At 44.0% G+C, this 24,364-nt stretch overlaps 1 protein-coding gene across 1 annotated transcript; it reads left to right on the top strand.

Annotated features, from left to right (window-relative positions):
• The first annotated feature begins 17,504 nt into the window (after positions 1–17,504).
• Positions 17,505–21,617, top strand: LOC311498856 (mRNA decay activator protein ZFP36L1). The gene is made up of 2 exons (XM_084559621.1): positions 17,505–17,576; positions 18,160–21,617. The coding sequence occupies exons 1-2, from the start codon at positions 17,523–17,525 to the stop codon at positions 19,408–19,410; spliced, it is 1,305 nt and encodes a 434-aa protein (XP_084415747.1). The 5' UTR covers positions 17,505–17,522; the 3' UTR covers positions 19,411–21,617.
• The last annotated feature ends 2,747 nt before the right edge of the window (positions 21,618–24,364 follow it).

Here is a 24,364-nt window from a genome sequence, read left to right as displayed (position 1 = left end):
TAGTTTCTTCTGAGCCCTCTGAGCCCGCTTGCATTAACATCTGTCCTGGGGAATCCGGTTGCAAGTGACTAGCTTAAAGTTCAGGTGTGAACCGACCCAGGACGCTTTGAGGATGCATTTGCATCCCAGATCTCATGTGGATAGTATACTATCATAGAAATTGAACAAAACTAACCCAAGTGGGATCATTTTAGGAACTGCAGTTCGATTCATTCTGTATGTTGATGTTCGGTCCACTAAGTCATTAGACATTTGGTCAGTTGTGTTCGAGGTCGTGCACATCCTTGCTCGTTCCTCTCCATAAACAAACGAAACATTCTGCATTGTTGAAAACAAATTCATTTTCATTTCCTCAGCAGAGTTTCTTTTCATTATTCAGGACTTTCCCCGGACAGAAGTTCCCAGAGTGGAATGTCCAGTTCTCTGCATGAACTGCAGCCCTTGTCTCTGTGAACTCTGCTGCTGCAGCTTCAACAGTTTCACTGTCTTCCATCAACCATGGGCACTGTGTTCAGTGATGGTCATGACCTTGGTGTTTGTCTGAAGTACTGATGTTTGGAGCTACGTGGATCTCTCTTTTATTTCATACATACGCCGATCAGCCACAACATTATGACCACTGACAGGGGAAGTAAATAACATCAACCATCTTGTGACAGTTCAATATTCTGCTGGGAAACTTCTGGACCTGGCATTCATTGGTGTGGATGTTACTTAGACATGTAGCACCCACCTAGACCAGACCAGGCACCCCCACCCCATAGCAATGACACTCCTTGATGGCAGCAGCCATCCCCAGCAGGATGCAGCCTGACACAGACACACACACAAAAACACTTTAGAAGAACAGCACAAGGTGTTGACCTGGCCTCCAAATCCACTAGATCCCAAACTGATCACGTATCTGTGGGATGATCCACAGAGGCCCCTCCCCTCAAAGGCCCCCCCTCTAACAACACAGGACACCCTCAGAAGGCCCATGTCCATTCTGATGAGTCACCACAAAGGAGACCTACACAATATTAGGAAGGTGGTCATAATGTTATTCCTGATCGGTGTTATCTTTATTGTTTGAAACTGAGACAAAGACGATATATGTTAATGGTTTATGAAGCAACAATTTGACCCGAGTGTCCCTTAACTAACAAATTAATTTTTTTGGACCTCAGCATTTCTAAATAAATGTCTACAGCCATGTGTTTATCACTGATGGGAAACTTTAGTCACGTTAGAGAGAAACGTTCTGCATCGTCTTGTGAAGAATGTGAAAGGAGGAAGAGCTGCTTCTTTTCAGTCCTGCTTTATTTCCTCTCGTATCTTTTGTCATTTCCTCTCCTTTGTGTTTGTACGTTTTCGTTTCTGTCTGTAGATGCTTATCCTTTATCACTCTTCCTCTCTTTCCACCTCTTTATGTGCCCCTGTATGTATGTATGTAACCCCTCCCTCACTCTACCACCCTCTCTCTCCCTCTCTCTCTCTCTTTCTCTGTCTCCCCAGTGACAGCTGGTCCTCAGCTTTCCCGCCAACCGCCCAGCTGTCCATAATACCTAGAGGTATTTGAGAACCGTGTGTGTGTGCGTGGGTGTGTGGGTGTGTGTGTGTGTTTTACATAACAGACAGTTCCTTTCTGTCAGTTTCCATATCTATTTCTCTTACACACACACACACTTAAAAAACAGGAAGCGACATGACACCTATAAAAAGATAGCTCTCCCCTGCTACTGTAAGAAAGATTAAATACACACTGAACACACACACACACACCCACACACATTGATCTAGATTCTCTGTTAATTAAAGGCTTCTGTTCACCTGCAGCTGTGTCTGACTGCTTTCCCCTCCATGTTTGTGAAGCTGGTGGAGTTTGTTGAGATAACTCAAGTCATTAAAGGGAAAATCCACCACTTCGTCTGTTGCTGTTTTTCAAATAGTGAGGTGCACCTTTAAGGCTACTGGATAAAAGCACCCTCGCCTTGTTGGATGGCGCCTTGTTTTTCTATGTTGAACGTGATCGTGACGATCTGATGCTCAGCGCCAAACACTTTTCAATTTGTGTTTTACTTTCTACTCAGCAGTAACGTTTCAGTGCATGATGCATATTTTTGTTCATGAATTACTGGTTAGAGTCGTACAACCTGGCCTGGTAAAGGTTGAGAGTTATGTTTGTTGGAGAAAAAAGAAGGCTGCAGAAACCCCAATACTGCAACAGACATAATATCCTGTATATTGATAGAGAAAGTGAGTTTTCTAAATTCTAACAGGCCTGCTCTAACAGCCGTTATTTTACTGCCTACATGAACCAGAATGCATTGCACAAGAGCAACCTGCCCAGCTTGTAAAAGCGGGCTTGTCAAACCCTTGAAAAATCAAACTACATCTGATAAACAAGAAGCCATCTAAATAATAAACCAGTTCTTGAGTCTAACTCTAGCTTGTAGCACACAGAGCATCCCACAACAACATTAAATTTCATGGAGGCAGAATTAATCTGTTTCTGTTGGTTGGATGTGTTGGAGGTGAACAGACCACCAGTCTCTGCTCAGCAGCTCGGTTTCTGGACGGTCCAGCCGGTTTACTCTTACTAACAGACTAATGCAGCTGCAGCCTCGAGCTGTCTCTGCTCGACCGCTTCCTGTTCTCTTCACTGCAGCAAATGAAGTCAACCGATGCACAATAAACATATTCTCTGTCTTCCTCTGCATTCTTAGTAAAATATAGTTTCCAATACAATTAAGCAGCAGATTTTGAGCGGCATCTGGAGGTGTTGAAACAGAAACTGAGTAGTTCAATGCAAAAGTAAAGGACACCTAGGAAAGTTACTTTACTGTGTTTGTTCAGACACTGAGAGGCATGGACGAGGAAATGCATTTTGGACCAGTTGGATGTCGCGCCGCTGGCAAAGGAGCAATGTAGGAGTATATATTTTACTAAACTGATGAGAGAAGCGCATGGACTATTTTCATGCTGCAGGTTGGGTTAGGTGAAATATCTGAGAAGCAGCCCTAAACAGACATTAAAAATATACTATTTCAAGGTTATAGCATTTTTATTGTCATCCCAAAACATGAAGTACTACGGTGCAGTCACAGCACAATAAAAACCCAAGAGGATGAATAATCAGTCTAATAAAGATCAATGAAGCTAAATAAACCAAACAGCAAGAATAAAGACAGCTGTGTAGTTGGCATAAAGTGGGTATTAATATATAAATATATGTGTGTAACTACACAGATATTGAACATAAAACAGAGTTATTGCACTTGTTATAGAGTCACAGGTAAGATGATCATAACAAACTACACTTCCATACTATATTAAGAGAAAGATTGTCCCAGATGTAGACAAAAAATCCTAAAATATATTATTATTCTCCCACTGCAGACGTGAGTCTCACATATTTTTGAAATACCACCCAGATGCATAAAGTCGATATCTAGATTCTGTATTGTGTGGCATGCTCTTACGTACAGGAACACGTACACACACACAGATACAGTCAACAGTAAACCACATCCACAGTTCCGGCTGTACTTTCTAACTGACGGCAGCTGTGTTCGTTAACCCCTCGTCGCTCAAACGTTACCACACAGCTAACCGCACACACATGCAGAGTAAGCCCTGCGACACCCGTAGTGTCTCGTTAACTGCTTGGATTATCAATGGGAGGCAATGGATGTGGTCAGAGCGGCTCGTTGTCTTATCAACGCCGCGGCCTCACACACACACACACACACACGCCTCGGTTAGCTCCACTGGTTCATGTCAACGGAGACTTGAAAACACATTCACACAGAGCATAAGGACACAGTGTGCAAGGTGGTGTGTGTGTTTGTTTTAATGTCTGCCACTAAGGTTTGTACGTCTACCAGACCACCCCCCACCTCGACACACACACCTCTGTCGACCCTGCTTCTCTTCCGGTAGTAATTATGTCACCGTGTGTTTGGTCTGCGGACCTGTTGACAGGAGACACGTGTACCTGCAGATACGCTCACACACACATAAATGCACTGTTTGCTTGTGCGTCGTACTCTTTACACCGTGTGTTTGCACCAGAGCAGGAGAGAAGGGGGCTGTGTTTGTGTTTCCTCTGCCGTCACATGATGTTGTTGCTCTGGATTAAAGTATTACACCCACATCGACAGATAGGTCCCATCTCACAGAAGAGTTACTTTGGCGAGGTCGTCGTCGTTGATGCGGAAAGAGACGACTGGTTCTGACCTGAGCTGTGTTTGAGTTCAATAAACAAATCATAAGATAAGATAGAAGACGTTACTGGTCCTCAGTGGGAAATTTAGTTGGTGCAAAGACGGTGCAAAATGTAGGTAGTTAAAAAATAGAATAGGGTAGGAGTAGAAGAATAGATTTATTAAGGATATGAAAACATTTACAGTGGCCGCACCAAGCTTAGGAAACAAACTACAGTTAAAGTTAAATAAGTAGTGTTAAATGGAAAAAGGTTGAAGTAGTGGAGGCATGAATAATCTCTAATAGGAGTGTTGCCCTTAAGAAAACATATGTTGCACAGAAATGACACAGTGAGAAGGAATATCTGTAATGCACTTGAGAAAAACCTAAATTATTGTAATAACAAGTACATTTCCTGAATTACTGGGACATAACGTCCAGTCATATATTGTCTGTGATCCTTTAGTTGTGGAGGAGACTCAGCAGCAGTGCTATGAGATGCTGGACCAATGGAAGAGCTCCTTCTTTTTCCACTATGGGTGCAACAGTCTCTGAGATCCCAACAGTCCTAAACCACTGAGTCCAGAGGACAACCCAGGATGGAGCGGGCCTTCTTTATCAGTTGGTCATCACTGGTCTTTAGAGAGCTGTTAACAAACACCATTCATCCACTCATTTGCATTTGCTTATCCAAAGTTGGCAACCACAGGCAAAAAGGTAAATCGTGGTCATCCATCAGCGCCCCAATCCTTTCAGTACGGCTCTCGATCTATTTTCACTCGTGAACAAGACGAGTACGTCTGCAAAAAGTAGAGAGGGGTTTTGAGGTTCTCATACCAGACATCCTCCTCACCCCAGCTGCACCTTGAGCCCCTGTCCATGAATATCACAAACAAAACAAGGACGTCGGGGAAAATCAACATGGTGCCAAGAATACGAACACAGCTCTCACTTTGGTTACACAAGCACCGGATGGAGCATGGTTTCACAGAGAACGTGGTCGTAAGCCTTCCCCTAAAACTAGACTTGATGGCCAAACTCCCACCATCTCCTCTGAAACTAGAACTGGTCCACGCAACAACTTACCCAAAAACATTTAGCTTGAACTCTTTTACACTTTGCCTTTTAAAACCACAGATGAAAAAATGAAGGAAATCTGAAAACAAAATAAATGTAAAAATATTGCAGTTTTTTGTGTTTGTGTCCTATGAATTCTACTCTTGCAGTGCTTATACACTCCAACATTTAAATACCAGTAGAAACATATATCAGTTCACATCTTCTTGGAAGTGTATTCAAACTTTGCACTAAACTAGGAAACTTGACTTGTGAATGTAAATTATGCTCTATATTATAAAGGAAGAGGCTGAACGAATGCTGCCATATTAGATTACTGACCTCTATGTAAACCTGTATTTAGGGTAAACTAGTAACTACAATGCATGTAAACACATATAACATGTTCTTTTTAGTAAACATGCTGAGAGCCGTTCTCAGAAACAATAAACCACAGTAAAACTCGTTGTTTTAGATCAATGGGGTCGACGGAGGCCCAGTGTGGAAAACAAACCTGGAACAATAGCAATGGAAATGGTACAGTTCAGCGGACTGACGCATTAACTCTCTGCATTTGTATTGTATGAAAAGAGGACATGAATTCCAAAGGGAATTAATGCTTGTCATGTTAATGACTCCGTTAGATATGGCTGGATGGTTGCATCCATAAATAGACTTATTTCTCAGGCGTGTGGCTTCAGATGATTGTGTCTAAATGTTTTAGAGACGAGCATAAGTTAGAATTAAATTTCTTGTGAAAGCCACCATTTGAAAATCTGACATTTTCACGACTTGGAGACTGTGTAGCTCTCTGCAGTTAGCATATTTTTGGCCGGTTGCAGCTACTCTTTAAAGCCACAGAAGACATTGTTCAGCTTTGAATACCATCACAGCAGCTGAATGCAAGACTGAGTGGACAATGAGACAATGTTTAGAAATATAAAAGAGAAGACTTTTGCCCTTTCTGACTTCATGTTAGACAGATTCACAGCCTGCATTCCTGCAATACCAGCGCAAGTCCAGTAAAATGAAGGTCAGAGCTGGAGTTGAGTTTCAGTAAGCTGCTCTGATCTCGTAAAAGCTCTTAATAAGTTTGATGTTTTAATGTGTCATGTGTCATGTGTTGAGTCAAAGAACTTTTTCTTCTCAGGAATTTCACAAGGATCATTTATAGGAACTTGATCTGCTTTTATATTCATTTGTAGCTCCTGGGCCAAACATGGTATGGACCATAACCCATGCACAGTACATGTTGTTACCCTTAGGCTCAAATAAACGGTACAATGCAACTTAAAGCTTTTAGCACCCTTCAGCATTTTTTATACATTTCCACATAAAAATGACTCAAAACAAAGACACTGCTCTCCAAAAAGAACATTTCGAAACATCATGTGGACAAGACAGAAGACTGTTTAGTGGACAGATGAGACCAAAGTAGAATAGTTTGGTTGTGAGATGAAACAACACTGCATCATCCCAGCATCAGAACCTCATCCCTCCATCAAACATGGGGGTGCTAATGTCCTGGTTTGGGCCTGTTCTGCTGCATCTGGACCAGGACGGCTTGTCATCATTGATGGACCAATGAATTCTGAATTCTACCAGTGAACTCTAAAAGAAAATGTCAGGACATCTGTCCATGAGCTGAATGTGAAGAGAAACTGGGTCATGCAGCAAGACAACGAGAACCAAGAACACAAGTGGTTCTACAAAAGAACGGTTAAAGAAGAACAAGATGAATGTTTAGGAACTGCCAAGTCAAAGTCCTGACCTTAATCCAATAGAAATGTTGTGGAAGGACCTGAAGCAAGCAGTTGATGTGAGGAAACCCACCAACATCTCAGAACTGAAGTGGTTCTGTTCTGAGGAATGGGCTAAAATTCCTCCAAGCTGCTGTAGACGACTCATCAGCAGTTACCAGAAACATTTAGTTACAAGGAGGTCACAGCAGCAATGAACAAACAAATACACAAATATAATATTTCTGTTTCATTTGTTTGTTTGGGTTCTCTTTAAGTTATTTTTATGCAGAAATGCAGAAAATTCTGAAGGGTGTAAAATCTTTGAAGGCCTCTTAAAATCCCATTTTATACTCTAAATGTATAAAATGGCCTTTATTATTATGTTTCGCAGCCAATTGCATCAAATCAAATTAAGTGTCCTCTCTCCTGCTGGAGGGAAAGTCCAACAGCGGGGACTTCCAGCTTCCAATCTGCCTCTAAACAGCGTCGCATTCACAGGATGCTTGATTGTAATTCAAACCAGAGCGAGTGAACAAACTGTGCTGCATGCGTGTGACACAGGTGCATGTGTTTGACAGCTTTTTTTTACAGTTTGCTGACACACCACTTGATTTTATATCTGATAACTGCACGACTGTGACTCATTTCATGAATTCTGTCTTTGGATTCCAACCAGAAAACTGAAAGTTGAGGTTTTTCTTTGTCGTGTTCACAGGTATATTAATGTTCACGCTGACCTGATATTTCATTAACAATCTCCCTGAAAGATCAGATTCCCTCTTCTGTCTGTCTGTTCCCGACTATATGATGTAATTCAAAAACAAAAGAGCTCTAGCCACTAACAGCTGAGGTGCACATGTACGGCAGCCCCCCTTAAAACAACATGGCAGCAGCTGCAGAGGAGACTGGTCTCATTTAGCGCCAAACAACACCTCTCAGACTCACACCCAGACCTAGTGTGTGTGTGTGTGCTTATATGTGTGTGTCAGTTCACACTGTAACAGAAGACTGGGGTTGTCTGCAGCGAACAAGGTCCAGTCTGTCCCACAAACACACCTAAACCTAACCCTAGCCCATCCACCAGTTGTGACAGTTGACAGTTTGGCTTGTGTGCGTGTGTGAGTGTGTGTGTGTGTGTGTGTGTGTGTGTGTGTGAGCGAGGCATTTGTCCTCACACACATTTGTAGCAAACATTTGAGTGTCTGCACATCATCCCTAGCATAGTGTCCTACATGTGGTACATACATTTGCTGATGCCGTTAAAGCTGCAGCAGCAATTGGTGCCGTAAACATTTGTGCGTTTCACACTGACGCTCTGATGCAGCATAGGCTACGTCCTCACTGATCAGAAGACTGTTTTAGCGCCTTTTCAGAAATAGTCTTCATGCATCCTACCACTTCTGAAAGAACTGACAACGCCGTTGAACATGGGAAGTGAATCGCAAACAGCTCAACTGCTTCATCTCCACAAGCGGCCAGCAAAGACGTCAGGGTCAGCAACGGCCGGGCCTGGAGGTGGAAGTAGTGGAGTCCACATGAACAGCAGACTGGACTGGAGGGACGACAGTGATGCTGTGGACAAGAAGGGCCTGAGTAGACTCTACTTCCTGAGGAAGATCAGGTCTTTTAATGTCTGCAGCGAGTTGCTGGAGACTTTCTACCAGTCTGTACTTTGCTGTGGTTTGTTGGGGGAGCAGCATCAGAAAAAAGGACACAAGTAGGATCCACAAATTGATCTGAAAGGCTGGACACGTTATTGGCAGTGAGTTGGAGATGTTTGTCTCAGTGAGGGACAAACTGCTGTCCCTCATGGACAGAACAGATGACGTGTCTATAATAACTAAACACTGTTTCCTACATGTAGCCTAGATACAAACTGAACATGTTCCACTTTCAGTTACATTATTTCCTGATTTCCTTAAATCCAATCTCCCCCTCAGAATTATGATCGATCACAAAAGTATTTGCAAGAACATAGAGGTGAGGGCGTTGTCTCGATTGCCCTGTCAATCTATTTATTAATCTCTCATGCAGCCTGCATCAGCTGCATCATGATTAGATCCTACATGCAAGCTTTAGTCAGATGTATGATTTATCTTGGTCATCCTCCTCTCCTCTCTAACTAAGTGGCCTCAAGAAGATGTGCTCAAGGCTTCTTTCTGTTATTCTTTCTGAGTTTTTGTTGCCACCATTGCCTCAGTGCTTGCTCTAGGGGTTTCAGGCCGGGTTCTGTAAAAGTGTCTTAAGACAATTTCTATTGTTGCTGATGCTATATAAATATAATTGAACTGAACGGGTCGTCAGTTTGGTAGCCGTTTCCCTGATCCACCACCGGGCAGTACGGCTGCTTAAATACTTTCAACTGACCGACTGCACTTGACCCCCACCTTGCACCCACATGCATCGCAGCTCCCTTTCATCCGACTCTCTCTTTCTTTCCCCCCCAATAAGGAATCCTCAACTTCCCCCTCGACTCGCTCTTGAGGAGGGAAGCAGCAGCTGGTCCTGCTTCCTGGAAGAATATCACCTCCGAAGAAAAAAGACTCTGAGTGTGTGTGTGTGTGTGTGTGTGTGGTGGGGTGGGGTGGGGGGAAGTGGGGGGTGGACAGAGTGTTAAGAGCGTCCACTGGATTATGTTTTGACAAAAGACTGGACCCCCCGTTGCTGTAATTTTCCCGCCAGTCAGTTTCCTGTTTCCTGGAATCTGGCAACGCGTCACACACACACACACACGCACACACTCACACATAGAAGCCATTTGGTGCCAGCTGCTCCCTGTGATGCAACTGCAGAGTGACCAGCAATCCCTCAGGGCATCTGGGTAATAAAGACTTCCTTTCATCAAATCCCTGGGAACATAATCCATACATTATTTTATCACACCGCCGGGGAATCGCCTTAAAAAACAGGCGGACAGAGAATCTGCAGAATCCTATTTATCCTGTGACAATAATAAAAAGATTATTTCCCACACTGGAGCTGACTCGCAGAGTTCTTAGGACGTGTTCAACACGTGGTTTATCGCTGCTGTTGTTGGGCATAAAACCAGAGGCTGTTTGTGTCTTCATGATGCAAAGTAAAAGTTTGACAGATTTATCTTTTCTTCTAGATTAATAAATACTGCAGAGACTGGTTATAGTTTAACAGTAATAGAGATCTTGAATCAGTAGATAAATCCAGAAAGAACGAGTTTTAAGTCGTGTAGTAGAATGTAACAGGATGTCTTTTGAAAAATAAAACCGAGAAACTTTCACCCAAATGCTGAACGTACGACTTTAGAAGTGAGGAAGCCGTCTCGGTGGATGGAACGAGGCCAAAGACAAAGTGAAATATCCTCCTTCAGCAGCTCGCTCTGACGCCGCCGTTTGTCCCTGCACTTTGATTTATCCACATCTCTGCAACAGTCACCCACAGCCTGAGGTCACCGTTCATCTCTCAGCCTCAGCAACATGTTCATTTCTCAACTGCACCACCCATTAATCTCTATAACTTCTCACTTTAATCAGACGTTTCAAATAGTTTCACTCCTATCAGGACTGGAAATGTTTCCTGGCACCTTAGATAAGGGCCAATAAATCACCCGTTAAAAAGCACAGAGAGTTCCTGTGTGCTTTATTGGCACCAACAGACAGACAGTTTATACTTTCTGATAAGCATGTTAACAAAAGTTAAACTTGATTTAAACATTGCCTGAGCATTGGAACAACAAGTCACAAATCTGCACCATGATAGTTGTTAAGTTAAAAAGTATGTAGTATACATCAGGAAGTTTATAAGAACAAGATGTTGATTTATCACTTTTTCAAACACAACATTTCTGTTCTTGACTTTGCCGTTCCTAAACATTCATCTTGTTCTTCTTTAACCGTTCTTTTGTAGAACCACTTGTGTTCTTGGTTCTCGTTGTCTTGCTGCATGACCCAGTTTCTCTTCACATTCAGCTCATGGACAGATGTCCTGACATTTTCTTTTAGAGTTCACTGGTAGAATTCAGAATTCATTGGTCCATCAATGAGGACAAGCCGTCCTGGTCCAGATGCAGCAGAACAGGCCCAAACCAGGACATTAGCACCCCCATGTTTGATGGAGGGATGAGGTTCTGATGCTGGAATGATGCAGTGTTGTTTCATCTCATTTAAACCAAACTATTCTACTTTGGTCTCATCTGTCCACTAAACATTGTCCCAGTAGTCTTCTGTCTTGTCCACATGATGTTTCGAAATGTTCTTCTTGGAGAGCAGTGTCTTTGTCCATCATGTAGCTATAGTGTGGCCACTCAAAACTTATGTCCGATACCTTCTCAGCTCTGCATACCTGCATGAAGTGGACGTGTCATATCGTGGTTTCCCGCAAATTCCAATGTATCACGGTGCAGTGGGAGATGATTTCAGATCAGTCAGACAAGCACTTAGTCTGCAACCAATGAACAAGTCAACTCATTGGTGAAACAGACCATTAGTTTAATGTGTTGATGAATTACAAACCTATGAAAGGCTTTTGAATGTAGCTCGTTTTGTAGCATGTAGCTATAGTGTGCAACAGATGAGGAAACATGTTGGTAGACGTTTCACATCTGTATTCTTTTAAAAAGAAATTAAATAAAGTAAGAATGGATGGAAGATATAAAAAAACAGAGCCTGAAGCAATGCTGGACCACAGCAAACACACTCAGCAGGCTCCAACGATGGACCGTGGCCTTGCAAACAGGTCACTTGACGACCATTCAGATCCACCCTGAAATGGAAATGACCTGAAAGAGCCGACATCCATGACAATAGACGTGCAGGGAGGAGGTGAGGATGAATTTTAGAAGCATTAATTGTTTCTAATTAGGAAGTAAACAGGCCATCGGCTTCACGTGGAACAACAACAAGGTCACATCTAAAGAGACGTCCTCACAGCGGTTAAAGGTTCTGTTCAAAGAGCTCACTGCTTGCGTAGCTGCAGCGGACATCAGGCATAAAACGACAACTATCTGCAGCCAACAAAAGCCACGACGATGCTCAAAATTCTGATGCATGAACCAGTGATGTCATGCTTTGAAGAAAAATCCAGGCCCCTGAGGGATAAATTCCCCAACTATGGTGCAATGCTTGTCCAGTTTTACGATAAAAGGTCTGATTCATGCCTTCAACTGGCTCGTTCTTCGCAGTAACAGTGGTCGTTGGTGAATATTACAAAACATAAACCTGCAGCGCCCTCATATTAAAGAACCTTTGTTGTATTTTTTTGTTTTTTGAGTGTTCTGCTGCAGCTCAGTTGGAAATAATTTCACCAAATGAAGTTGACTGCAGCTCGGCCACGTGAGGCCCCTTCGATTAAGCCACAGAGGACAGTTAGATCCGAGCCTGTGTGCTGGTATTGTCCATGAGGCTTCACTGTGGTGTATATACGGGGACATATGGAGAAGCTTCAGGACAATGGAGCTCTTGTCATGCTGGCCTCAACAAAGAGGCCAAGACAGGCTCAGACAGGGGGCTGATAACCATGCTGTGTATGTGTGTGTGTGTGTGTGTGTGTGTGTGTGTCCATGTGAAGTCTGCATGGGCATATTTGAATCTAGATTCTGGTGTAACTGACTTAATATTTCATTTCTTGCCCGTTCTGTTCTACACACCGGAAGAAAACTGTCGAAATGTGTATTTGCATGACTGAAAGATATTAATTTATAATCAGACCGCTTCCACAAACCGACCCTTCAACAACACGTGAGCAGCCTGTCAGGGTGTCCTCCGTGTTGACTGACAGATGTTACTTCCCATGTTTGCTTCTGTTGGCAGCCATAAAACTTAACAGCCCAGCTCTGTGTTAGCATGTCGTACCAGCCTCTGTAAACTGGCACCTCCCTCGTCTCCACCCAAACCACTGCCAACGGACAAAGGCGAGTGAGATTTAGCAGCCAGCGTTGAAGGTGTTTAAACTTACTCTTAATCCAACTATATGTCATTTGAACCATTTGTGATACCAGCACAACAAAACCAGAAGCAACCGTCCTTTCTTTGCAAAGTAACACAACAAAACTGCAGTTTCTTGTCTTTTTTGTCGTCTGTAGGGGCACACACTCGTTCATCACTACATTAACACTGCACCAAAACTAAATGCTTTCAGGATTTTCATCATTTCACCATGCATCAATACTTTTTGCCAAAAAACAAACTGCAGATTGGTGTCAGAGAATCAACATCCTGGAAACAAAGTTTTGCAACAGAACCCAGGTCATATTTTGTACCTCGTTTAGCATTTCTCCGCTCAGACATGGCTTGATTTTAGAACTTTATTTGTACATTTTAAACTGGCATGAAGTTCCTCTGAGGCCGTTTGAATAATCTTATCAAAGAGTTGTTTTAATAGATTTGTAATAGATCAATCTAGCGTAGTACCCAGTCTCAGCAGCACAGCTGAACGGGAGTTCTGGGCTTTTTAAAACGCATGTTGCACAGTCGGATGCAATCGGAAATTCCCTCCTAACATACCTCTCCATCGTCATATGGGGAGGGGGGAGTTTTGTGTCGACCACTATTTGTAACTGAGACGCTCTGATGAAATGAGCGTCCAACTGTGCAGAGCTGAGAGAGGAGCTTTGTAGCCATTAGTGGATATTTTTATGCATGCAACTCCACGCAACACGATCAACATCTCACTGATTTACTGAACATGTGCACAGTTTTTAAACGGAAACATGATCTCCCCTCCTGAAGTGGTCTGACAGCACATGTTAGGAGTCAGAGCCGCCTGAATCATACTTTCTTTGTTCAATTATTGTAGCAGAAGATATTGATCTCCGTGCCCACGTTGTGCGTTATCAGTTTAACCACCCTAGTGGCTCTGCATCCCACCAACGCGCTGGGCTTTGCAGAAAAACAAAACGCCTACATACTCACTGAGCCGCCCGAGCACAAACACAAGCACGCCCACAGACAGTTACGCTGTTACGTAAGAACAGATTCAGTTGCTGTGTCACTCGGAACCACAACAGCACAGAGAGGCAACTGATTCTTCTGCCTGATCGATCGGGGCGAACACGAGAACGATAAGGTCATGAGTGTGTGTGTGTGTGTAGAGGAGAAAGAAAGAGAAGCTGAGAAAAGAGGAATACATAACGACAGTCAGTGTGTTACCAAACCAACAGACCACAGGGAGGAAACCACACGGGATTACAGTTTTAACCTTGAACACACACACACACACACACCACAGTAACTGTATCGGCGAGGCGTTGTGATAAGACATGTCTGCTGTGAGTTTTTTATGAAGAACTGTCACTCAACACTTTCATCCTCAAATAAACCAAACCTTGTCAGACTACAATTAACCAAACTTATTCTTGGGTCTTCTCTGTTATAATTACCCTCAATGCACTGATGCCCACTAGGCAGTTTTACGCCATAAGGCTCATTTAAAGAACTGCGGGACTAGACGCCATAACCTACACAGGTAGCCGACGCCGGTGCCAGCCATTTATACTTGCGCGCTCGTCAGTTGTGTCTCCGCCGTTTTTGAATTGATTGTTTTAGCTCGTTAAAGATGGAACACATCGAGGAAAGGTAAACTGAGGAGGTGTTTGACGAAATTTCGGCAGAAGTTTCAGACACCATTGTTGAAACTGAAGCTGGAAGTAGAAACAAAAATTAACCCGACTGGCAAATACACAAAAGACACAGCACCTACTAGCATTTGGGTGGCGTTGTTACAGAGCACAGTATAAATGGCTCACACCAGCGTAGAACTTTAAACAAGCCTTAAGCAGGTGGAATCAGTCACACTTCTCCTTATACTTTTATTTCTTGCTACTGGATACAGAATTTCCCACGGAACAAATAAAGCATCTCTGTCTATCTGCTCGTTTCACTCTCTGTTCACTCACTCATTAACCTACTTTTATGTGCAGTTGATCAACTGTCCGTGGGCCTTTTGCATGAGTGCAGCCATAGTGACTGTATGAAAATGTGCCCTTTTATGATTTCTAATGATGCACCACCCCCTCGTCTCTTTCTCCACGTCACCTTTACAGAGCATCAGTAGTTTAATGGAGACTATCAGGGTGCAGAGCTACAGCATGTACGCTGGAGTCTGGCCTGCCTGCAACTCAAACACATGCATCTTCCCTTCACCGGTGGTTGGTCTGCGATGCAAATTCTCCCTCCCTCTGCCTCCTACACACCGTCTACTCAAAGTCAGCAGGAGTTAAAGTATGCAGAGAAACATGATTAAAGAATGACTTGGACCCAAGTTGGATTATTTATTGTATTGTTTTAGTGTCACTACATGAGTCCCTGAAACGGCAAAAAAAAAAAATTATAAAATGCAGCTTTCCCATTCTGCACGAAGCTCCTAGACTCATCAACGACATTAATGCTGTCCCTTCAGTGTCCACATAGAGACACAACAGTACTGTTCAAAATCTGGGTTCAACGAGCAAGAGTGTTGGACAATAAGCGACACGTTCAAACATCTATGTGGATAAAGTTAAAAAACAAACTTCCTGCTGTAATTTGAATTCTGTATTAGATGCCGTTGTCGGTACCACTGCTGCACGGTGCCACATTATTTAATTAATGTAAACATCTGGGACAAAGCAAAGACTGATTTATGGCACATTGAATCCAACAATTTGCTGCTGAAATGCATCAACGGGGCTGAGTCTGTGGCAGCACAGGTCAGGACCCCAGAAAAGCAGCAGATGAGTAGATTGATAGTATAACCTGCTTAGGATCTAGAGACCCATTAATAGAGATAATGTTCACCTCTGTGGTTCTGTGAATACCAGAGCTAAACTGGGTTTTGGCTTTTCAGGAACACATAAAACATGGCAGACAGAATAAAAACTGATCCAGAAGTTAAACGCCAACGTTTGTGTTTTATCATGTGATATATTCATGTCGTCCCACTCCAACCGGCTGCACTGATGTTGTGAGAGGTTTATTTTTCACCAGTGGTCACGTGTTGGTATTTTTCCATCTTGCTAGCTTTGAGGCGCAGTAATCACCCGCATTTGCATTTCAACACAACAACAAGCTTTGAAATGAGGCAGCGCGACGGCGAACACATCACTGCTGAAGGAGTGGCTGGATCTCCGCCGATCCACACGTCAGGACGGCTTCTTATCTCTCATAAACGCAGGGCCACGATTATAAAGTCTAACTGACACAGCGCATCATGTCTGGCTCGTAAAAACAACAAGTCCAGTGACAGTAACAGGTCTCATCATTTCTTCTTTTCTTGCCCTGTCTTCAGTTCAGTGAATTATGTCCCCTCTGCCTTCAAGGCATCCATGACTGGTCTTTGAAGAACTAAACCTGGGTGTGGCTCAGTCTATCACATTCACACTTTACACCTGTGGGCATACTGGAGCTCCAGACGACATAACTTCAGACTTTAGGAGGAGACACAGACACAGGGAAGATGCACAAACTGCTAAACAAGACAAAGTCACTGTTACGCCACTGATGGTGTGTTGTGTTGTTTTTAGTATGAATACAAAGAAGAAAAAGGTCTGGAGCATTTAGAAAACCATCAAATCTCAGTTCATTTAGAGACGACAAGAATCTGAGACGCATCCATACAAAGTTTCTAAGTGTTTGTTATTAACGTAGCTGCAAGAGATTCTCAAAATCTGTTCAAAACTGTGTACTGACTTTACTGCTGATGTTTAAACCACTTTACTGCAGAAACATGAAAAGTTTTCCATCAGACTACACTTAGAAAACATAGTTTAATGCAAAATAACACCTCATGATGAAGTCTCAACAGTTTAAAGTCTTTAAAGTTATCTGTAATGTCAGATTTCTGTAATAAAATCCAGCTTTTAATCTCCAGTCATGGATTAAAAGTAAACCAGGTTCTTCTACACAACCAGCTGCTTCAGCCTGGCTTGAATGCAAACACATTTTTAAATATTTTCAACCAGGACTTTAACTACTTTAATGACAATAAATGCGTTTGGTGTTTGCAGCACATGCCATTAACTCCTTAGCTGCGGCGCTCCAAAACAAAGTGAGAGGACGGCCTGTTAAGAGAAGAAGAATGCTCCTTTAAGGATTTGGTAATGAATGGGTAGAAAAGTAGCTTCATTCAGCTCCCTCCTCTTCTTTCTGCGCCCACCCTGCCCCCCAGCACACCATTACAATGCAGGACCCCAACCCCCCAACACACACACACACATTAACGCACATTAACACACACTCACTCCCTGTCCTGCCCCCTGAAGCAAACAGGCAGAGGGGGGTGGGTGGGTGTGGGGCGTATGGGTGGGTTTCCCCAACTATTTAAGCAGATTCCAGCAGATGGTCGGGAAACTTTCCTCCCGGGGACACGTTGCTCTCTCTCCCAACTCTCTGTGTCCTTCACTGGCTTCATCTTTCTCTCCCCTTCCTGGAACAAAAAAAAAAAAAAAGAACCTCTCCACGACAAACCTCTCCACAGCCTCTCCGACTTCTCTCTTCGGAGCCCAGAAACTTTTGTCCTCCCCCAGCCTTCCTCCACTGTGGGATCAGACATCCAGCTCCTTCAGCTCTGCGAGGACGCTCGGAGCGAATCATGCCCTCCGACTTTCTGACACCTTTCCTGGAACTGGATGAGGAGTTCTGCAAGGTGAGAAATAATAATTTAAAACTTAGTTAGAGAGATTTCTCATGCTTCAGCTGTCTCGCTCGGGAGTATTAATATGATTTCTTCTTGTTGGTGAAATGGTGGAGTGATAAAAAGTGACACAAACTGAGTTGATTTGCAAATTCATCAAGGGATTTAAGTGTTTTTTGGAGAAAATCTAGAGTGGAGTAAAGTTTTCTATCTTCAATGCATTGCAAATTTTTATTTTGCAACCTGTTTTTGTTTAAGAATTACTGTGCAATGAAGAATATAAAGTTTATTGTGATGAGATTTGTTAAAAACCTGCTTAGAACAGTTACTCAAGTTAATTGTCTTTTTAATGTGTAAAAAATAATGTTTAGTCAATTCCTTTCATAAACTAAGGGATTTAGTTCTTATTAAATGAATGGATGATGTTGGTGTTACACTGCAATTTACTAGCGTATCTCTTCAGTCTGATGTGGCCGTTCAGCTGCAGCTCTAAAATCTCCTTTCAGCCTGACTTGGCCCTGCTGGTCTCGCTCCAGTGCTCCAGGAATGCAGAAAGCTCACATCTATTCTTCTCCCCTCTTCTTTTGTGCGACAGAATTTCCGCGGCCTGGAGGCGACAGATGGCTCAGCTATCGGCTCCCAGCAGCAACGGCAGCAGCAGCAGCAGCAGCACAGTCAAAGAGTCCTCGGCTTCCAGCGACGCCATTCCCTCTGCCCCGTGACCCTCCCCAACTCCAAGTTCAACAGCAGCACCAGCAGCACCAGCAGCAGCAGCAGCTCTGAAGTGACTGAGTTGCCCGGCTGGGGGCTGAATATGTCCCCCAGCCTGCAGTGGAGCAGAGACAGTCAGCTTCCCCGCTCCTCACTCAGCCACATTCCCTTCAGAGTCGACCGCTCTGTCAGCATGATCGAGGGCAACGTCAGCAGCTTGGGAGGAAGAGACGACAAAACGGCCAACGTGACCCCGTCGGTGCTGCTCCCCCCGCCGGGCCTCTGCCTCAGCAATGTGTCCCTCTCCTCCACCGCTTCCTCCCCGGCCTCCAGAGCCCCAGCCCTGGCCCCGCCGCCCCACATCTCCACCCGCTACAAGACCGAACTCTGCCGCACCTACGAGGAAAGCGGGGCCTGCAAGTACGGCGCCAAGTGCCAGTTTGCTCACGGCCTGGACGAGCTGCGCGGCCTCAGCAGGCACCCCAAGTACAAAACGGAGCCGTGCCGCACTTTCCACACAATCGGCTTCTGCCCGTACGGCGCCCGCTGCCACTTCATTCACAACGCCGACGAGCTCAACACCGCGGCACTGCCACAGAAGCAGAAGCCGAGGCCTCCTCTGCTGCGCCACAGCTTCAGCTTTGCAGGCTTCTCCTCCTCTCCACAGACTTTCCAACCGGTCGAGCAGTCTCAGCCTTCCTCCCTCCTCTTCACCCGGGCCTCCTCCGTCTCCCCTCCTCCATCCTCCACAGGCAGCCCTGAGCTCCTCTCCCCCCTCTTTCCTGAACCGGGTGCACTGAAGCATTGTCCCTACCCTTTCTCTGGCATCAGCGACCTTGCAGGCGAGGGCGGCGAGTCACCTCTTCGTTTCTACGCAGTGACAGATTCCGTCACCACCAGGTGTCCGGCCTCAACGTTCACCCCCAAAAACCTCCCGTTCCACCTCCCCCAGCAGCTACCAGCGTCTCTGAGCGGCCGCCCCGGCCTCCAGCGCTGCTCCTCGGCCGACTCCCTCTCAGAGGAGGGCTACACGTCCTCCTGCTCCCTGAGCTCTTCCTCCAGCGGCGCAGAGTCGCCCAGCATCGAGGGCCGACGCCTGCCCATCTTCAGCCGCCTGTCTGTCTCAGACGAGTAGGGAAGGGTTTTTACTGCAGGGCTGAATTTAACCAGGGATAGATGCTTTAATTGTTTTAACTCTTATGTGACCAGTAAATCTCCACACAGTAAAGCGTCTAGATAAACTTCAGTATCAGAACGGGACACAAGGATTAAAACGTTAGGTTTTCGGTTCCTTTCTGAATCCAGCCGAGTAAACTATCTTTGTGCATATTGCATTTCATCCTAGCAGTTGTAGCGCTGCTCAGTGTTTGTCCAGTTTTAGCTGACTTTTGTTTTATTGATATTTGCTTTTTTTTTTCCTTTCATGCCATTGTTACTGCTGTATACTGTTGTATACCCGTTTTCCTTTTAGAGAACTCTTGGAGGGTACTTGACTCAGCTCAGCATTCATCCACATGCAGCTCCTGCTCGCTGGGAAGTTCTGTGTGAGAATTTCCTGTACCCTGATTTAAGAAGGATATTTTTGATGTTAGTGCTGTTTGCCCTGCATATGACTGACGTGCTGCAAAGTTGTCATTTCACATCTTTTTATTTCTTATTTCACTCTTGAAAAACAGTTTCAACGCCTGCAGCACTTCCTCTGTCATATTTTGGGCTCTCCGACTGTATGAAACCACCGGCCCTCTTGCTGGCGAGCAGGAGGGTTAAATAACTGTACGCCGCCACCGATTGATTCGTCGATTGGTTGTATGGCTGTGGCCACTTGATTGTATCTGTCAGCCGCTTTATCGCCTGACAGGGATTCAGCTAAACTGCCTTAGCAGCAAAAAGAAAAATAGCACAAGTGTAGGCAACCCACTGACGCTCACTAGCTACCAAAGTTGTTGTTAGAGTTCTCCTAACCCACTAGTACTGTTAACCCTTAGCCTTAGCCATAACAGCTAATGTACAGTGTTATAGTTATTATAGCTTAACACTTTTCTTTTATTTATTGCTTGATTTATGATTTATCAGAGGTTGCTTTGTGATTGTGTTGTGCATTTTTTAACAATGCCCAAGAAATGATGCTTTACTTATGCATTCACGTGCTCCACCTGCTCTGTTCATGATATCCAGTAGCTTTAAGACGGCTTTTCCGGAGAGGGGAGGTTATCGAGGAGGAGAAAGAGAGAAACATTTTGGCATTCTACATTTATGTTGCCTTATTGGCTAATAGGCCTGGCGGAAAATCAGGACTCGCTGGGCTCTCGCGTCCCCAAGGGTTGGTCTTCGAGCGTTGATGGTGCGAGCGCCTGGCGAGTCTGCTCTCCTCTCCGAGAAGCCTCACACATCTTGACTGTAATAAACCTTTTAACAACACCACTGATTATCTAAATACAAAGCAAAGCAGTGGTGAGAGAGTAGTGCTCCACACGTTCATGACCTCTGGGTCAACATGTGGATATATGATGACCATGAGAGGTGGAGCTAGAGGGAAAGAAGCCTCCTGCGCCGCCGTGGTCTTAGTGTGTGGATGTTTCTATGTGTGCAACCGTCTCACCGTGTGATCGAGACACAGATTTGAAGCAGGAGGCCTTTGTTTTTATAGTTGATTTTCTCTCTCAGAGTTCGATGACAATGTGTTTGCAGGTCGGCCTCTGTTGCACGCTAGCTAGCTAGCTGGCTAACTCTCTGAAAGGCAGGCGAAATCAGTTCAGAATGAAATGTTGTTGTTTTTTAGTTTTTTGTCATGAAGTCCACTCAGCCTGCCCCGAGGAGTCCAGAGACGCTTCCTGCTGCTGTCCACTTGACAGCAAGCTGTTTTTTTTTTCTTAACTTTTGTTAATTTAAAGTCTTATTTATTTCGTTTTTTTTTTCAAAGCGAAACCTATATTGAGTTGTTTGATATTGTGTTGTTTTTTCTTGTTTCACATAATTTAAGTGCATCTATTGTTTACATTCCATGGGTTATGTTGATATCCTAGCTCTTTATCTTAATATATACAGTATGTCCACCTTTATTTCAAAATAAAAGTCGTTGAAAAAAGATCGGTCTTGAATCTCACAACATTATTGTGTCCAGAAACACTGATGTGTTCATCTTTTGTGATCGAAGCATGAGCAAAACAGCGACGTCTCCAACATACTCCAACATAAACGGATGTAGCTCCACATCATCCTCACATCCATGAACCCATGCTCCATTATAACCTCATATCTTCTCTATTTGCACTCTTCACCATAAAAACACTTCCCTTAGCTCTGAGATGTCAGAACTCCTTGTGGAACATGAGGGGATGAGTGAATATTAGTGGGTGATTTCACTTTGGTCTCATTTAACTGGAATAAATCATTTTTTCCACATTATTTTTTTTCAGTTTTTCAGCGTAAAATCATTTCTGAGGAGGGTTCCCACGAACATCACTTTAAAAAACGCTGCCTCTTGGTCCCTCGCCATCATCTGTGTCTCGCTGACACACAAAAGGTTCAAAGATTAACTCTTTCTCTTACTTACGTTTAGGAAATCCCCCTAGCCCTTCCCTCTCCTCCCCTCCCTTTACCTCCCCTCTGTGTGTGTGTTTATGTGGCTGTGCGTTTGTTGTGTGGGAAGGGGAGCGAGTTTTGTTGCAACTCGTCTGAGCAGACCAATTTAGAGCCAGCGACACTGAGGAGAATGTTTGGGCAACAGATGCTCGAACAAAGACTCCCCGGCACACAATGGGACACTGAGATACTTGTGACTGATTTCCATCTATTCACACAAAGTGGAGCAGAAGTTGAGATCCTCCCCTCTCTCTATGTGTGTGTGTGGGTGTGGGTGTGTGTGTGTTGGTTGTATCAGACTTTAAATTCTACAAGGAAATTTCTTTCACTGCATTTAAAGAGCTGAATGTAAAATGACTGCAGATGTCAGATGAATATAATTCTACATTTTCCTGTGAGATGTGATTTGTTTAAAAGTTTTAATCTGTTTTTTCTCTTTTAAATGTTCTTGTAGGATACAGGGACAACGTATTTAAGGATTCTCACTCTTAACATCTCAGACCATCCTCAGTTAATAGTCAGTTCTTTGTGTATCACAGTTTTTTATTGGAGCAACTGCCACAAAACAATTTCCTTGGAGGATCAGTAAAATATTCTGATTCTCTTCCTTTTTATTCCATCGTATATGTGAATTTACCAATAATTAATATTGTAAAAAGTGTGTGTGTGTGTGTGTGTGTGTGTGTTGGCATTCAGCTGTGGGCCGGCTGAGGATTTCCCTCTGGTGAATGAGTAACAGTGGAGTGATGTAGGAGCAGACTCACACAACCCCCATGGCTACTTACCATTCAGTACCCATGCCCTGTGTGTGTGTGTGTGTGTGTGTGTGTGTGTGCATGAATGTGTGTGTATCTGCAAGACTTTAAAAAGGCCAAGGGCCATCCCTGTGCAGCCCCTCGACCCCTCCCCTCCCCTCCTGGTCATGCAGTCCCTTTGTGTTTCCCCGCTTTCCCTTTTCAGCCTAACATCTGTATGCTAATGCTGCTCAATGGGAATGGACTGGAATCAGCCTGGGAGAGAGGGTGAGGGGAGGCTTCCCTGTGTGTGTGGAGGGGAAAGAGATGGAGAGAGAGAGAGAGAGGGATGGGTGGATAAAGTGATTTGGGAGAATTCAGCAGCAGGGAAGGGTTTTATTTTGCGGGCTTAGAGAGAGAAAGAAGAATCGACGGTCAACGGGACGCTCAGGAGGGAGCGGGATGGGTTGAAGTTTTAAGGAGGTGTGTGTGTGTGAGTGGATAAAACAAACTTTCATCAGATGAAAGCATCAAGCTCAGTTACACGAGAACTAGAATCACACTAACAATCTGATCAGTAGGAGCAGCTGATCTCCTAACAACCACAGAAACACTTGATCTGATGCTTCAGTCTAGTGTTTGAAAAGATGAACCAAGATGGAATCCATGTGGACAGCAACACTGATCGTCTTCTTCTACACATTCTAGACATTTAGGGTTGGAGAGAAAGTTGGGGGGAAACATCTCCTCATCTTCCTCCGCCTTCATCTTCACCTCGTTTTCTTCTTTTTCTTTTACTCCTCCTCGTCTATTGCCCCCACTGTTTGGCCTCACCTTCATCTTCCTCCATCTTCTCCTTCTCCTTCCCTTCATCCTTCTACTGTCTCCTCCTCCTCCTTCACCATCCATTTTTCTTGTGCTCCTCTTTTTCCTCCTTCCAACGTTTGCATTAAACTCTTTGCAGGAACTTCTGGAACGGAAAAAGAATCGTGTGTGTGCGAGGAGATGCAGCAAATCAACTGATTGATTAGTCAAACTTATAAATAAGGTTAAATACAAATAGTTAAGATATTAACTTTGACTTCAGGGTGTTGTGATGGTTTTTATGGACAGAATGGTGAATGAAAAACATGATTTCATTGCCCAGATTTGCCGCAATTAAGCCAAACTGACATGCCAGTTCATTAGGTACACTAGTGAATGCATTCTAACATAACAGATCTGCACTATTTCTCCCTTCATGACTGCTCTAATGTTCAGTTGATGTAGAAACAGCGTCAGAAAGGTGGTGATTCAATGCTGGATGATCATTTTTGGAGGATGTAGTTTGTGTCGCTGTTAAACTGGATTGATCTGAGGAGATGATACATATTTATGAACAAGCTATAAACCATAAGCTCCACAATGAAAACACAACAGCCCTCTCAGTTATTTGAAACTAATGCTGAACACTAGAACCTTCATGGGGACAAGATTTAGTGCTGTTTTTACTTGTGTACCTGTCACGACCCAGCTCTGGTCGAGGCGAGGGAAGCAACATTAAAACCAGGTGGAACTGTGTTTTTAGTTAAGGTTAATTATTATTGTGAAGCGATTAAGACAACAGAAATCGCAGCACTAAGGCTGGGCAAGGGGGCGTTGAATAAATCAAAGAAATTAGTGAAACAAATCAAAACTAAACATACAGACCAAGTCTTCCAATAGAATCTCAAAAGAAAACCCTACCTCCTTAACCAAACTCAAAAAACACCAATAAACAACAACCCAAACCTA

This window comes from Chelon labrosus (genome assembly GCF_963514085.1).
Source record: "Chelon labrosus genome assembly, chromosome: 13".
NCBI lineage: Eukaryota > Metazoa > Chordata > Actinopteri > Mugiliformes > Mugilidae > Chelon > Chelon labrosus.
This window is presented reverse-complemented; position numbering and strand designations above follow the sequence as displayed.